At 38.6% G+C, this 16227-nt stretch overlaps 1 protein-coding gene across 3 annotated transcripts in view; it reads right to left on the minus strand.

Moving 5' to 3' along the window:
• The window catches only part of fbxw4 (F-box and WD repeat domain containing 4), a 118387-nt gene extending 102850 nt beyond the window's left edge, over positions 1 to 15537 (minus strand). For 2 of the 3 annotated variants that reach the window (XM_061690815.1, XM_061690814.1), the window contains exons 1-5: positions 15151 to 15537; positions 11496 to 11591; positions 10110 to 10295; positions 6628 to 6760; positions 6372 to 6457 (exon numbers count right to left, since the gene is read on the minus strand). In XM_061690815.1, the coding sequence (XP_061546799.1) occupies positions 6372 to 6457; positions 6628 to 6760; positions 10110 to 10295; positions 11496 to 11591; positions 15151 to 15335 (686 nt within the window). In that variant the 5' untranslated portion in view covers positions 15336 to 15537. The remainder of the gene's footprint in view (positions 1 to 6371; positions 6458 to 6627; positions 6761 to 10109; positions 10296 to 11495; positions 11592 to 15150) is intronic. The other variant, XM_061690816.1, reaches the window with a different exon arrangement.
• Positions 15538 to 16227: the final 690 nt, after the last annotated feature.

Below are 16227 nucleotides of genomic sequence, written 5' to 3' on the forward strand. Positions count from 1 at the left end.
GTGCAGCAGGTTAGGGTGATTAAGGATAGAGATGGAAATGTCATGAACTGCTCTGCAGTAACTGTACTGGAGCCTGGAGGGCACTTTTGCGCCCTCTCTCTCTCCCCCCTCCCCTCTCTGTTTTAGCTCCTTCCTCAAGCCACGCACCTGTCTCCAATCGACCCTCGTCACCACCTACATTTTCGCCTACCTGTTCCAGACATCCTCGCCAAAGTATTGCAGCTTCTTCTAGCGGTACCACGGCCCACCTGCCTCAACTAAGCGACACTATACCTCGTTCCCTTTTTGACTTGCCTCAACTAAGCGACACTATACCTCGTTCCCTTTTTGACTCCTGTGTCTCTCCTCATTTTCAGTGTTCCCCTGTGTTCCTGATCCATGTCATTCCTGCCACCAAGCCAGCCGCGTGTCCTCTCCACTGCCTGCCACCTGTCCACGCCACTGCCTGCCAATGCACCCAGGACCACATCCATTACCTTTCCTCAATAAACTGTTCATCATAATCTGTATGCCTCCGCCTGCTCCTAGGGTCCCATATGTTACAGGAAATGTGTTGACTGGTGCCAGTAGTGTGCTGGACAAATGGAAAGAATACTTTGAGGAGCTAATGATTGAGGAAAATGAGAGAGAAGGAAGAGTAGAAGAGGCAAGTGTGGTGGACCTTCGATCCCTCAGGCGGCACTGCATCAAAAACCGACATCAATGTGTAAACGATATCACCACATGGGGCTCAAGAACACACAAACACCTGTGGTGATTCTGTAAATTTGCCATTTGAATCTTGGACAAATGTAAGTCATGTTTTTTCTTTGTTATGTTGAAGTTGGTTTGCGAGAATTTTCCCTGATTTATTATTGTGCTCGAAATTAATGTATCTAAGCTGTTGTAGTAGGAACTCCGTTCTTTTTGATAATATGCAATCAAGTTGTTGTTTTGTATGATAAAGTTGGATTCATTGTGTATTCCTCTGTGAGTTGTTTGATTTTCATCTCCCAATTCATTTTCAAATTTTAGTTCTTGTTTTTTCTTGGAGGAAGAGTATGAAATGATTTTGCCTCTGATTACAGATTTCCCTGTTTCACAAAGTAAGGATGGGGATATAGTTGTGGAATCATTCATCTCTAGAAAATCTTCCCATTCCTTCCTTCCAAATATATCCAACTCTGGATCTTTCAGTCGAGAAGTAGTAAAGCGCCAGGTTGGAGAAGGTATCATATTTGATTGAAGTTTGAGGCAGAGAGAAATTGGAGCATGATAGCTAATTATTATTGAATGTATTTTGGAAGTGTTGTTTTGAGCAATTGAGTTATTTGTGAGAAACTAGTCAATTCTAGAGAAGGAGTGGTGAACTCAAGAAAGTGTATTCCTTTTTGTATGATTTTTTTATTCTCCAGATGTCGGCGAGTCCAAAATCATGCATATTTTCATCTAATATTCCGGAAGACTATGACTGTTTGGAATTTTTTTATTTTGAGCGGTATATGGTTGAATTAAATACTATATTAAAGGCGCCACCGATAATAATTGTTGAATTAGTTGACAAATTGGTCAGATGTGAAAAAAGTGTGTGAATAAAAGTTGGATCATCAATATTAGGAGCTTATACATTAACCAATGTGTATAATTTGTCAAATATAGTTGAATGAACAATTATGTCTCGGCCTTCTGGGTCGATTATTGTGCTATTTAGTGTAAAAAGTAGCCTTTTATGAATTAGTATTGAGACTCCTCGTTGTCTGCTGTTGTAGCTCGCTGAAAAGGACTGACTGAAATTTTAATCGGATAGGTAATTTTCTTCAGATTTTGACAAATGGGTTTCTTGTATTTAGAAGATACCCATTTTTATTTTCATGATAACATCCATAAACTTAATTCGCTTTGCCTGTGAACGAATGCCATTTACATTTCAGGAGCTAAAAGTTGTACTTGACATATTAATGATAAGTGCACAACTGTTATAAGTGAATGTGGGACAATCTGTGTGAGTGTACCATCTATACGTGTGGGAGTAAGGGTAGCTCATTCTCATAAAAATATGACTAATGGGAACTTTCTTACTGTGTACCTGCTACTATGAAGTTGTGTTAGGAAGTATTATGTATATGAGTTCAGCATAGAAAAAAACATGGACACGGAAGACAAGTGAATATATCATGAGTTAAACACTGAAGCCCAAGTAGCATGCGAATGCATATGCGTACGGTGGGGGCAGCGAGGGGGGGAGTGAGCATTCGCTAAGTGGCGGAGCGGGGGGTGCTCTAAAAAATGGAAAAAGAAATACCAAAGAGAAAGATAAGTAAGAAGAAAACAACCACCCTCACATCACAAGCTCTGCCTCTTCCTACCAATGTTTGTCTGTCCTTTGTTTTTCTTTCTTTCCTGCATTGTTCCCCTGGTAGATTCCCATGTTAAATCTCATTTAATTTTCTATAAAAATTCACTACCTGTATCATTTGTGTTTGTTTGGGTTCGGCAAAAGACCTCTGGCTACCTTTTATCTAATTCATTTAGCAACCTTCAAATTACGAGACTGACAAAAGGTTTGTCGTCGCTTTCTCCTAAATGTTACACGTATAAAAAGTAGACTTTACGCCGATCTGATCAGTGTTATCGGTATCGGCCGATAATTAGCATTTTATGCTGATCGGCTTTCATGTCTATATTCGCCGATCCGATCAATGATTGATCATCCGCACAAGACATTTAACTCCGCGTCGCCGTTGCATATGAATCCAAAAGCTAGTTAATTTTTAGCCTCATCACGTGTCTTGTGGCGCAGTACTGTAACTATCAGACGGCCAATAAAGTTTTTTTTCAATCTTGTCGGTTAAAAACACGTCATCAGTCTGGGACTATTTTGCGGTGTCTCAGACAGGCAACACGTAAGTTATTTGCAGTCTGTGCACAACTGAAGTACGTTGTGGGGAACGTCATCTAAATGCTTCAACACAAATTTGATCGGGCCCCTGAAGAATGTACACAAGGAGGAGCATGCCGCGTTCAAGCAACGCAGCGTGAAAAAAAAAAAAAAAAAAAAAAAGGAAAAGCCAAACGGATGCCAACTCTGGACAACACCCGTCCATACAGCCGGTACTGTGAGAAAGTTAGAGTAAGCATGTCATTAACAGTATTTCTTAATTTAATTGCAACAAAGTAATTTAATTACAGTAGGTTAGCACCCATTATTTATGTCATGTTGTAATGTTGATCTGACCTAAACGTATGTCAGTGGCCAATCCTTGAATGCCCCCGAGAGGTCATTGATGTTTTAACTTTTGTCTAAAATGCTAGAGAATAATTTTGAGCTGCGATGGCCTCGAGCACGCCCGCGACCCTAGTGAGGATTAGCGGTACAGAAAATGGATGGATACAGTACTCAGTATACAAGTATATACAATAAATGAACAAGTCATGTAAATGGACACATTGCTCCATCTTGTGATCGGATGGGTTATCGGTTTTTAAACTTGGTGATCGGTGATCGGCCCCAAAAATCATGATCGTGTAAAGCCGAATAAAAAGTTCCGTGGACAAAATAGCTTGATTAATAACGCTGAAATTTAAAATTACGCTAATCCGGATGTAACGCAGGCGTCGCTTCCGTTTTATATTCTCCTCAATTAATTACGTTTTATCGCAACCAATGTACGCTACACACACACATACATATATCCATCCATCTATTTTCTTCACCACTCATCCTCACTAGGGTCACGGGCGTGCTGGAGCCTATTTTATATATATATATATATATATATATATATATATAATAGTCATACCTACCCCTGTCATATTGGAATGAAAAGTGTAGGCTACACCTTTTTCATAACCTGTAGGTGGCGGTGGGATATTAGAATGAAAGTGTCTTCCTGTCTCCTAACCTCTAGGTGGCGGTGGCATACTAGAATTAAAGTGTACAGCTTTTTCATAACCTCTAGATGGCGGCATACATTTATAAAATGTGATGGTCTTTTTAATTTTCCCCCTATACCTATGTATAACGCACACTATTGACTTTTGACAATTTTCTGGGGGGGGGAAATACACATTATACACAAGAAATTAAGGTACCTCAAGCAATCCTTGAATGATCGTTCTCTCCCGAGCAACAGTGACTAACACAACACATTTTTCCTCATTTTGTCCCCTCACACTCACACGTACACACAGAAAAAAAACATTGACGTGGCGCACTGTTGTTGTCGTCGTCATGGTACAGAGTGTATCCGGTCGCGACAATGTTCAAATCCAGGCTGAAAACAGTTCTTCTATTCAGTTGTGCATAGGACAATTGGAAGTATTTTATATGCTTACGAGCTTTTAATTTCAATTTAATTAATCAATTCTTATTTTGTTTTATGGAATAATTAATCTACCTTTTTATAATTTTATTTAGCTGTAAAGCACTTTGAATTGCCTTGTGTACGAATTGTGCTCTTCAAATAAACTTGCCTTGCCTTGCCTTACCTGATCTGATTTGTTTACCTCATTGGAACAATACCATGACAAACTAAGGGTGTATTCACACCAGGAAAGTCCTTTGGTCCACTTGTTTGGTCCTTCACATTGTACATTTTGCAAGCAAACTACACAGTAATTTGTAAACAAAGCCACGCTTGGGACGATCGTTGCTCCGATTGGACAGAAATTATGAGGGCTGAACAAAGCACCGACGACCACAAAAATGTGAGCTGCATTTCTGTTCTCTAAATTTGCATTTTTAAATAAAGGACGGAGTAACCTGACATGCACCATCTGTCGTTCCTGTGTTAGGCGCTCTGATGAATCATGACCTAAAGCTTCGGTAAACTGGTTTGTGCGCATGAATAAATGTTGTCAACGGCGAGCAAGGGAGGCAATACACCGATGCAAGACGCAATCCTATTGGTCGAAGTCATAGTGCGCCGTCGGAGTTGTTCATGTTGAAGATGGCTGCTCATGTATAACGTCCAATTTTCACTAGCGTTACAAGCTATGGGATATTGACTTGTTGGGTCGGATCGAGGCCAGTTTGTATTCACACCACAAACACACCGCACTGAGTCCCTTTGGAAGTGGACCAAGACCACCTCAAAATATAGGTCTCTGAGCGGTTATTTGGTGCGCACCCTGATTCGCTTGTTTGTATTCCCACCTGCATAAAAGGTCCGGACCAAGGCGGAAACGATCTCTGGTTTGTTCAAAGCGGACCAAATGTGGCAGGTGTGAATACACCCTTAACTGTGCAGTTTGTGTGAAATGTAGCAACTGTTATCAGTCCCTTTAGTCAGAGTTTGATTAAGTGTGAACTAGGGCTGTAACTAACGATTATTTTAATAATCAATTACCATAATTTCTCGTGTATAATGCGCATTTCCCCCCCCAAAAATTGTCAAAAGTCAATAGTGCGCATTATACATAGGTATAGTGGCAAATGGAAAAAAACTTACACATTTTATAAATGTATGCCGCCATCTAGTGGTTATGAAAAAGGTGTAGCCTACACTTTCATTCCAAAATGCCACCGCCACCTAGTGGTTTTAAAAAATGTGTAGCCTACACTTTCATTCCACTATGACAGGGGTATATATGACTGCATATATGTACATTTGTGCTGATAAGTTTAAGTCCTTCATGTTTTCTTTAAAGAATTGTACCCATCTTACAAATTCTGCCTGGGTAATCAAACATATGAGCACAACTGTGTGTTTTCTAATTTACTAAATAAAAGTGTTCTTGGAAAAAAAACTAACAAAATACAGATAATACTTCATGTTTTGATCATAAGGGTAGAAGCATAATCATGCATTGTAAAAATGCATTGTACATAGGTAGAAGGGTTTTCCAGAATTCTGAGGTCAATTTAGGGGGTTGTATTACACATGGGTGCACATTATATACGAGAAATTACGGTAATCTGTTAACTTTTTTGATAAATCGATGGATCTGATTTTTTTTTAAAGACTCATACATTTTCATCCTGTATTTTAAAGCAGGACATTATTTCAAATTGATAGTGCAGAAAATCGACAAACATAAATTGATTATGATTCAGATACTGGTTAGGTCCGTAACATCAGAAAAAAAGCAAAAATGTTGATAATTTTTTTCTAAAGTAAAAGATGTTTGAAAATATCTTATTTTGATGAAACACAAAGACAATCAGTCTCCTTTATTACTATAACAAATTATTAGTATTCACTCCTTTACATTATAATAAATATAATGATTAATATTTACTAGTGAGAGGCTGATATTCAGAGAATGTAGACAATTTTAAGTTAAACAAGTTCTCTAAACAATTACTTGATTATAAAAAAATCTTTATTAATAAATTTGGTAATCCATTAGTTCTACTGTGAATGTTGGTATTGGTATGAGCAAATTCTTACCTCAGTGCAGGATTAATTGCTACAGACCAGACTCTGTCATACAAGGGAATTACGGCTCTGCGGCAGCTGGAGGTCAGTGTCCAGATCTGGAGAGGGAATTACAGTCACAGCCCCGTTAAACAAACTGTGAAATGTACGATTCACAAACAGATACACAATTGTACTGTATGTGCATGGTATGAACTAGTAAAACAATAATTCTGATTGACAGTATCTCAATAATAATATGCAATACAAATGGAAAATGAATTTTGACCTGGGTTGTTTGGTCTCTAGATCCACTGATGATTAGTTCATTTTTTGAATCAATGCAATTTACTTCCTGATTATGACCGAATAACTTCATTGGGCTTTCACTTCTCCGACCATGGACCATAATCTTGCCATCACTAAAACAGACAAAAAGGTGTTATTACGGGGACAAACATCTGGGTAGAATAACATAGGGATGGAGGTGAGTTGAAAGATGCAACAGATATTTTAATTACAACAGTTTAACTGTTTTTCATATTTTTTATATTTAATTTTTATCCACCTCTGTCAACTACTCGGTTCCACTATTTCTTATAATCGCGAGTGTAAATTTATCCTAAAATGCTTTAATTTTGTTCTGTGAATCAGTTACAGATTAATTCCGATAGCACAATTTAGTCAACTAAAATAATCCTGGCTGGAATTTGACGAGCAATTTCAATTAGCAATTCACCAGATGAGAATTTAAGAAAGGATGGTTCTTCCAACCCAGGGGTCTCAAACTCATCTTATTCGGGCCATTGGAGACAAGAGTCTGAGTGAGTCTGGGTTGCATCAAGTAGCCTATTCCACAAAAAAAGGGTTTCAACTAGTGATGCAGCGAAACAAAAATTATTGACTGAAACCCGGGGCTCAAGGCTGAAAACCAAAGGCCGAGACAGAAAGAAATGATCAATTAATCAAACTTTATTTGTGAGCGCTTTTCCTACAACAAAAATGCAACACAAAGCTCTTTACATTAATTAATATATAAAAATAAATCAACTCAGCCAATGATTAATTATAAAACTATGGGAATTATTAATAAAATTTCATTTATATTGCAGAGCTGCCAACATCACTTCCAGAACAATTTGTCTGAATTTCCAAATTTTGAAAATTATGTCAAAAACATTACCGCGGGACAGTTATTGCAGTATATTATGTAATAGGATGTAAAAATAAATAAATACAAATTCTGCCTACTGGTCAATTTTACAGCATAATTATTACTCTATAATTGTTATGGCTTCAATATTTATTTTAGTGCATTTATTGCATCAACCTTGCATTTCCAGCTAATTGTCTTCTCTTGAATGCTCTTTTTGTATTTCTTGTATCCACTATTGCTGCTGAAATTATGCAAAATTTCCCGGTGTGGGACGCATAAAGGTTATCTTCTGTTATAAAGATTGATTATGTTAATGTATTTTAAAATTCTAGGTTCATTTTCTCAAGTGACATAGCAGAGGTGACGTACTAATTTGTTTCTGGTCGCTGCACGGCTTTCTAGCATTGTATATTACAGTATTTTCCTCCATAAACACTAACTAATGTCCCTGCTATTTTGCTCTTCAACGCTGGCTAATCTCTGCTAATCACACGGTTCCAGCCAATGTGACAAATGTACTGTATCACTCAATCACTTATTTTGGTGTTTTACATCATGTGATAACGTAGCGATTAGCATGGTGTTCCCATCTGTCTCGTCTTATCCTCCGCCTGTCCTTCATGAATCGTGATAATAACAATACTTGTTTAAAAGTGTAGTTTATTCGCTGTCACGGAGGCAATGACTATTGACTTATCAATCAGAATCAGAATCAGACTCAGCTTTATTGGCAAAGTATGTTACAACACACACAAAGAATGTGTCTTATGCTGCGCTGACAAGGGAAGCATGGCACACGTTCGCTTTCGTGTTTCGGGATCGTATTTAGCCACGTTAGCTGTAGCTCGTAGGTAGCTGGGGTGCATAATAGCATGCAACAAGCATTCCACCCCCAAACAGCAGAAAGCAGCGTGGTTGGGCGACAATAGGGATGCTCCGTTTGGGCTAGTAGCCACTAGCATGATGACGGAAAAGCCACGCAGTTCCCATAATTCATCGCGAGATGCAAATTTGTAGTATTACAGCAAAAAAGACATTTACCTTTGTTATTAATTTGTTGATGTTACCAGTAATTTGTGTTATCTAACATTTCTGCTTATTTCACATTTATGGTTGATTGATGGCACGAAGGCACCGTCATTATCAAACCGTGAGTGTAGGGTTTGTGTCATAAAGTGACCTCCCAGTCAATTCAACTGGATATTCAGCAAATTATTTCTACTCTGAAAGTATTTCGGCCCGAAACTGAAAATGCACTTTCTACTTTCGGCCGAAACATTTCGGCGGCCTTAATTTCGATGCATCACTAGTTTCAACAATTCAAAAAAAGTTGAACTAATCCAATCTTCTCAATCTTTATTATTATTATTAACAGTTCAGAACAAGATTGGTGACACTGTCCTTTCTCTCTCTCTCTCATCTATCTCACTGATATTTTGCATAAGCCTCAGCATGTCTAGTTGAATAATAATGATGCTGAATTTCTGGAGAAACGCAACTTTCTCCATGCATATAAGAGACGTCGTGGTGCCCCTGGGCTCAACAAAAAAAAACAATCCATCTCTCACTTTTCCTGAAATTGGCTACACTCGTCGCCAACCTTTTTCTTCAGGGCAGGTTTTGAGAAAGACATGACTGGGACTGGGTGACAGGATATATTTTCCTTCCACTTAGTGTCACTTCAGATTTACGTTTCAACAAAGTGACTAATGTTCCCTTAGAGATAGGGTGAGAAGGATCTCAGAGTAGAGTCGCTGCTCCTCCACATCGAGAGGAGCCAGATGAGGTGCATCTGATTCGGATGTCTTCCGGACGCCTCCCTGGTGAGGTGTTCCGGGCACGTCCTACCGGGAGGAGACCCCGGGGACGACCCAGGACACGCTGGAGGGACTACATCCTTCGGCTGACCTGGGAACGCCTCGGGATCCCCCCGGAAGAGCTGGATGAAGTGGCTGGGGAGAGGGAAGTCTGGGCGTCCCTGCTAAAGCTACTGCCCCCGCGACCCGACCCGGATAAGTGGTAGAAAATGGATGGATGGGTAGAAAGTGACTAATGTTGCAAATTCACTTTGGCTAACTTGTCAACAAACACTGTCAAAAGCTTTCATGAAACTAGCCCAGCCTATAGGTGATTTAAAAAAAAAAATTATAATAGAAATTTAAAAAACAAGGCCCAAGACCACGGCTCAGGCCCACACCAGCCTTATTTCAACGTATCTCGCGAAGACTGCCGATAACAGCCACCGATACTTTTGGCAAAAAAATATAACTCCTCCTCCTCGCCAGTAGTTGACACGACACTGCGGTGGTTTGACACATCGGCTTATCGTCATGTGCATCAGAAAGAAAGGTCTTTGTTCACAATTATCTGTCACTTAATTTGTTAATTGAAATTTTATGTATCAAAAGTACTGTTGGTATTGGTACTCAGTATCGGTGCGCACTCAAAAGTGAATAGTCGTACTGGTATTGGTCTGAAAAAACGTGGTAACAAACATCCCTAGTATATATATATATATATATATATATACACACAAATTATCTAATAAAATGGTCAATTAAATTGTGATGAAAACACCTTAAAGGTAAGAGAAGACTCAAAAAGGTTTATTCTACCTTCCGCCACTGATCAGGTGAGATTCAGTAAGAACAAATCTGCAGACATCAGCCTGGTGGCCAGAGTAGATTTTTATAGGGTTACGCTGTATCCTCCTGCAGTCTTGGCGCAGAGGGTAGGCTCTAATTTCTGCAGCCTGAGACAAAAATAGTGTGTCCCCATCCAGCTGTAACCATGGCAACAATCTACAGAAATATTTAAGTATAAAGTTAGTGAAGTAATATCATGAGTCACATTTTGGAAATTAGAGACACATTTATGAACGGGTCATGATGATTAATGATGGGAGGAATATAGGGTGCATGGTATCCTACTGGACGTCCTTCAAATGTGTACAGTGGAACTTCGATTAGGGCCGGGGGGTGGGGCGTCCGTTACAGCCGACTGTCCATTAGATTGTTGATTTTTTTTTTTTTAGCCATATGCACCCGTACCGTACAGAAAAAAATGATTGTGTTGTACTTTTCTTCATGGCCTACAACACCCAGTATAGTACAAAGTTATTGTAAATAAATATAAAGAGCTTGAAAAGTTTGACATTTTCTCCAAACTTAACACGCTGGTGTGCTTGTTGTTGTTCTAGTGACCAGTGGCAAGTCGAGGCCGGTAGCTTTATTGAGCCGCAAGGAATTAGTGTGCTTCCAATTTCCAAATCCGCTGTCATAGACGAACGGTTTAACAAAAAAACTGTTACTGTACCAAGAATAGCACGTTCCAAACTCCAGGTGTCGTGGTTAACACTGCAGCAATGTGCACGCTCTCCGCGCAGAGCTCTATGCGACAATACATAGAGCTCCTGCCATCATGGCCGCGACGTCAATACAATGCTGCCACATTCAAATGGCCACCATATGTCAATGCATTGCTATTGATGGAATGTGGCCACATTGAACATGGCCACCATGTAGGCACAGGCATGTCTGTTGACTGAATCTAGTCATATTGTAGATCGGTGAACAGGAAATACGTGTCCCAGTCTCTGCCTTTATTGCGTCACAGCGGCCAATTCTGAAATAAACAGACTTTGGCAACGCCGGTTTAAGTGACAACTGGAAACTATTTTTGGACACAGGTACTGTCCAGACGGTCCGTTACTTCCGATATCCACTAAATCGTGGTCCGTTAAAACAAGGTTCTGCTCTATGTACTGTATATACGATATAAACAGACCAACCAAAAGATTATGACCATATGCGCAATACAATCATTAATATTTAAATTAAATAAATATAAAAATAATAATCTGTATAAATTCAAAATGAAATTCCATTGTGCAAGTGGATCTGAGCGTATCTGAACACGCTGTATAAGTGCTGAATACTTAATTTTAAATGTACAGTATAACATCTACACTAAATCACGTAAAAAAATGAAAACTCACATACTTTGTTTTCCATTTCAAAGGTGTAGCCCTTTTACAGACACCATGATACCAGTTTTGAGCAATCTTCACTCGGTCCTTCAGCAGGATGTGAGGATATCTGCGGTAAAAGTGACAGTGGAAGATTATTACATCATCACTACACATGGTGATGGCTAGGGCAGTAGTGTTAGGGCAGTATTGCATGAGAACCACATCTGTCCAAATGTATGTATGTACATAAAAGCTAGACAGTGTGTATATATATATATATATATATTTTTTTTTTTTAAAGCTTCCTTACAGTGTGAAAATTCGAAATTTGAGTGTCCATTAATCTCAAGAATGGGAACTGGAAGGAACCGTCAACACTCCCAAATCCTTGAAGTACATATTTTGTTACGGTACTTAAAACAGATTTTTCAGGTATACTGTACAGAGCCTTTCCCAAAAAATTAATATCATGGAAAAGTTTATTTATTTCCATAATTCCATTCAAAAAATTAAACTTTCATAGATTATAGATTCGGGGTTCACAATTTAAACAATTTCAAGTATTTCTTTGTTTATTTTTACATAATTTGGGTTTCCAGCTCATAAACCCCACGAAATGAGGAATTCAAAAAATTTGAATACTGTGAAGAAATCAAACCACATTTTTTCGGCCATAAATGTTTTAAACTAAAGGTCACATGTTTAGTGGAAGGACAAAATGTCGTAGGACAAGATGCACCAACAAAAGAGATGACCGTCGGCTTCACCGGATTATTAAACAGAGAAGATTCAAGAATCTAGCAGAGATCCAGAAAGAGTGGAATGAGGCGGGAGTCACAGTTTCAAATAATCCCACATTCAGACGCCTCCGGGAGATGGGCTTCAACTGTTGGTTTCCTTGGGTCAATCCACTTCTGAGCCTGAGCCAACATAGGAAGGGTCTCAACTGGGCCAAGGAGAAGAAGGAATGGACTGTTGGCCAGTGGTCCGAGGTCCTCTTTTCCGATTAAAGTGTGACTTTCATTCGGGAATCAAGGTTCAAGGGTTTGGAGGAAGACAGGTGAAGAACAGAACCCAAGTTGCTGAAGGTCCAGTGTGAAATATCCACAGTCAGTCATGATTTGGGGTGCAATGTCCAGTGCAGGCGTTGGTAAACTCTTCTTTCTTAAATCCAAGGCCATCGCAACAGTCTACTAGAAAATTTTAGATGACTTCATGATGATTAACATATCGTTTTGAAAGTACCATATTTTGATTGATTTAATGTGAGCCTAATTTCTTTCTTCTTCTTTTTCTCACAAAATCGAGAAGTAAATGGTGATTTCTTCACGGTATTACATTTTTTTGATTTCATGATTTTGTGGGTTTTATGAGCTGGAAGCCAAAATTATGTAAAAATAAACAAAGAAATACTTGAAACTGTTTAAACTGTGGGCCCTGACTCTGTAATCTATGAAAGTTTAACTTTTTGAATGGAATTATGGAAAGAAAGAGAGAAAGATTTTCCATGATATTCTACACTTTTGGAAAGGGTCTGTATGTACTTGAGTAACGGTTTCTTCTGCCGACTTTTTAGTTGTACTTCCGACTTCCTACATTTGAACACAGATAACACTTCTTTCTAGTTTTTTTTCAACCTGCGCGGATGACAGGAACCACGGTTCATTGAATTAAGGACATTTTGGGTAGGTAGTTAGAAGTCAGAATAAAGGGACATAATTGATATTAAAAGAAAGTGAACCAGTGAGCAATAATGAAATGTGTTTTTAGAAAACATCAACCGCCAGGCGACTTGCAAGCGTTTCTCTTCAGGGCTATCACTGCCACCAAACCCCACCGCACTTGTCGGGTAGGTTTACGTTAGGGGTTTCTTAATCTGGATTCAATCAAACCGCATGGATTTGGTGAGTCAGCCTCAAAAGCGCTCAGCGGAGGTCAACACACACATTTGTCTCATTTTTCTCAATTGCAACTTTTCTAGCTCCTCGAGTCTTCGATCACGACACGGACATTGTTCTCACGCCAACACTTGAAGGCGCATCTCAATTGTCTTAGATGCGCATCGAGGAGTGAGAATCGAGCATGGAGGTTCCACGAACTATCTTAACTCATGGAACCACTTATGTTTCCTTTGCAGAAGTCTTTTAGCTCCCTGAGAGTGGCGTATACAAATTGTTGTGTAAAAGGTGGATCATAAACGATGCAGGATTTAAAATCAAATATTTTTTTGTTTCTGTCATTCCCTTATTATTTTAGTTCAAATACTGTATACATATTTTGCCAAGTGTCTGTTTTATTTTGGGCATTATTTAAGACTGAAATTAATGAATTACATTGGCTCTTGATTACTAGGCAATGAAAGTCTGTAATTGTTACGATGTACTTTTGTCAAATGCATCAAGAAAGAAAATTTAAAAAAAAAAGTTTTTATGGTTCTAACCTTTTTTTTTTTTTTTCATTCCAATTAATACATAAGCAACATATCAACATTGTATACTTATGTACAAGTCATTCCAAAAAAATTATGCACTGCAAATGATGGGTGTTGGTGGCAAGTGGTTGGGGAAGATTAACGATTGTAAAATTAATCTTCTCCAACGATTGGAATATTAACGAATGTAGTGAAGAGTGAAGTAAAGTGATAGTAATAATTCACCACAAAAACTCTCTCTTATCCGCTATATGCGGAATATATCATGAGCAACGCGGAAAACGGGATAGCTGACATTCTGTGTACGCTACGCTAACAAGCATAACTATGATTGATGACATGAATGTTTAAATGTAATTTCCTTCCAAATATTTCATTCCCTTAATACTAAATCAAACAAAAAGGAAAGTGGTCGTACGAATATGTACAATATGGATTCACGTGTAGAACAGAACGTGCGTTACGCTAGGGACATCAATGAATCACTGGCAAACCAAAGGTTTTCCTTCATTTTGTTAGACAAAGCAAAACTAAGGGGAGCACTTTCTAGAGCCGCATGGCGATGGGAAATACAAGAACACAACACGGATCAATTCACGGCGAAGAGAGTCCAGATTGGATGAAAAAGCGACTCTGCCAGTTCAAACTCCTCATCGTACGTGTGCGTTAGACTCCATGGGTATTACCTTGGAGCCGACAACTAGGAGTTAGAATTTGAAATACATCTATTGTGACACCAGTGCGAAATACCTTTTCTGGCAGGAACAACCTTCATGCTAACTAACCACCCCTGTGTGCCAGTAGTAGTCGAAAAATGTAGTTGTAGATTATTATTTTTTTCTCTCATTGTGCCAGGTTAAAAGAAAGTTGATTGCGTATAGTTGACAAAAAAAAATACATGTTTTACTCTTGTACTTGAGTACATTTCATCGTCAAGTCACCAAGTAGTTGAATCTATTGGTCTTAAGTACACCGTGTGAGCTATAGTGTAGCCCAGGGAGGCACCAACATGGTGCCCATGGGCACCATGTACCAGCCTCCAAAGACCACATGAGTAGTTATTATTAATTCCATATAATTAAAGGTATTTGTAGCAATTTCATTAATTCTCAGCCTCCAAGAAGTAACGTTCAGTTTCAAAAAGGTTGAACCCTTTCACCCAATCCACCACCTGCGTTCACTGGACCGGGTTACACCAGCTAAGCCTTGTGCTAATGCTTACAAATACACAACACGCTAGAGTGACGTATCTTACATGTCTGTCCAATATCGAGTTATTCCAGTGTTTAACAACTCTTTGGCGATCTTCTTCCACACCACATCGCGGCTAACAATGTGGCAAAATGCTTTAGACACCTGAGAGAGACGACTCAGTGTTTTGCAGTCCAAATAAGACAATATGTGATACAACACATCCTCTGGTAGATGAAACAGCAGCATGCTAAGAGCGTTTAAAGGCACTGCTGTTTGCCCGCAATGCACGACGCAGTACAGAGAACTGTGTGGTAGAATGGAACGGGTAGATTTTTTTTTTTTTTTTTTTTTTTTTAAAGCAAATGAAAATAACACGATACGACCAGCCGTTGTTCCATGCAGAACAGGACGGGAGCATCCAATGCAATTCCTGTTCCTACTGAGTCGTGGTGGCGACGGAGTGACGTATGAGTTACGTGATGACGTATGACGCCCTGAGCTGTGTTTTCTTCTCGAAATACACTCCGTCTGTACTGTGCAAGTTTTCTTTTTTTTTTTTTTTTTTGCACTTACTATATCCCTGATAACTAAAACACACGCACGCACGCACACACACACATATATATATATATATAAAATTATATATATATAATTATATATATAATTATTATATATATATAATTATATATATATATATATATATATATATATATATATATATATATATATATATATATATATATATATATAATTATACCCGCAACCCTAGGGAGGATAAACGGGAATGGTAGCGGGAGTGGCTGAAGACTGAAGACGGGCAGAAGGGACGGTGAGATGAACCAAGATCTGAGAGAGTGGGAGGCTTTTAAAAATGTATTGTGCAATAAAGTAAATTAAAATTGTACCGAGATAAATATTTGAAATGAAATATTGCAGTTCTAAAAGATGAATTGTACATTTATTGAACTTAATTTGAATAAAACTATAACTATCACTTTATGAGCTTTATGTTTCAAGAAATAAGGAAACTGTAGCAAAATTTGTCAACCTTTTGAATTTCGGGCTTTTAGTTTGAAAATTTGTGAAATTTGGGGAATGGGAGAAATAAGGAAACTGTAGCTAAATCTGTAAAATTGGT

Source organism: Phycodurus eques, chromosome 11 (genome assembly GCF_024500275.1).
Source record: "Phycodurus eques isolate BA_2022a chromosome 11, UOR_Pequ_1.1, whole genome shotgun sequence".
NCBI lineage: Eukaryota > Metazoa > Chordata > Actinopteri > Syngnathiformes > Syngnathidae > Phycodurus > Phycodurus eques.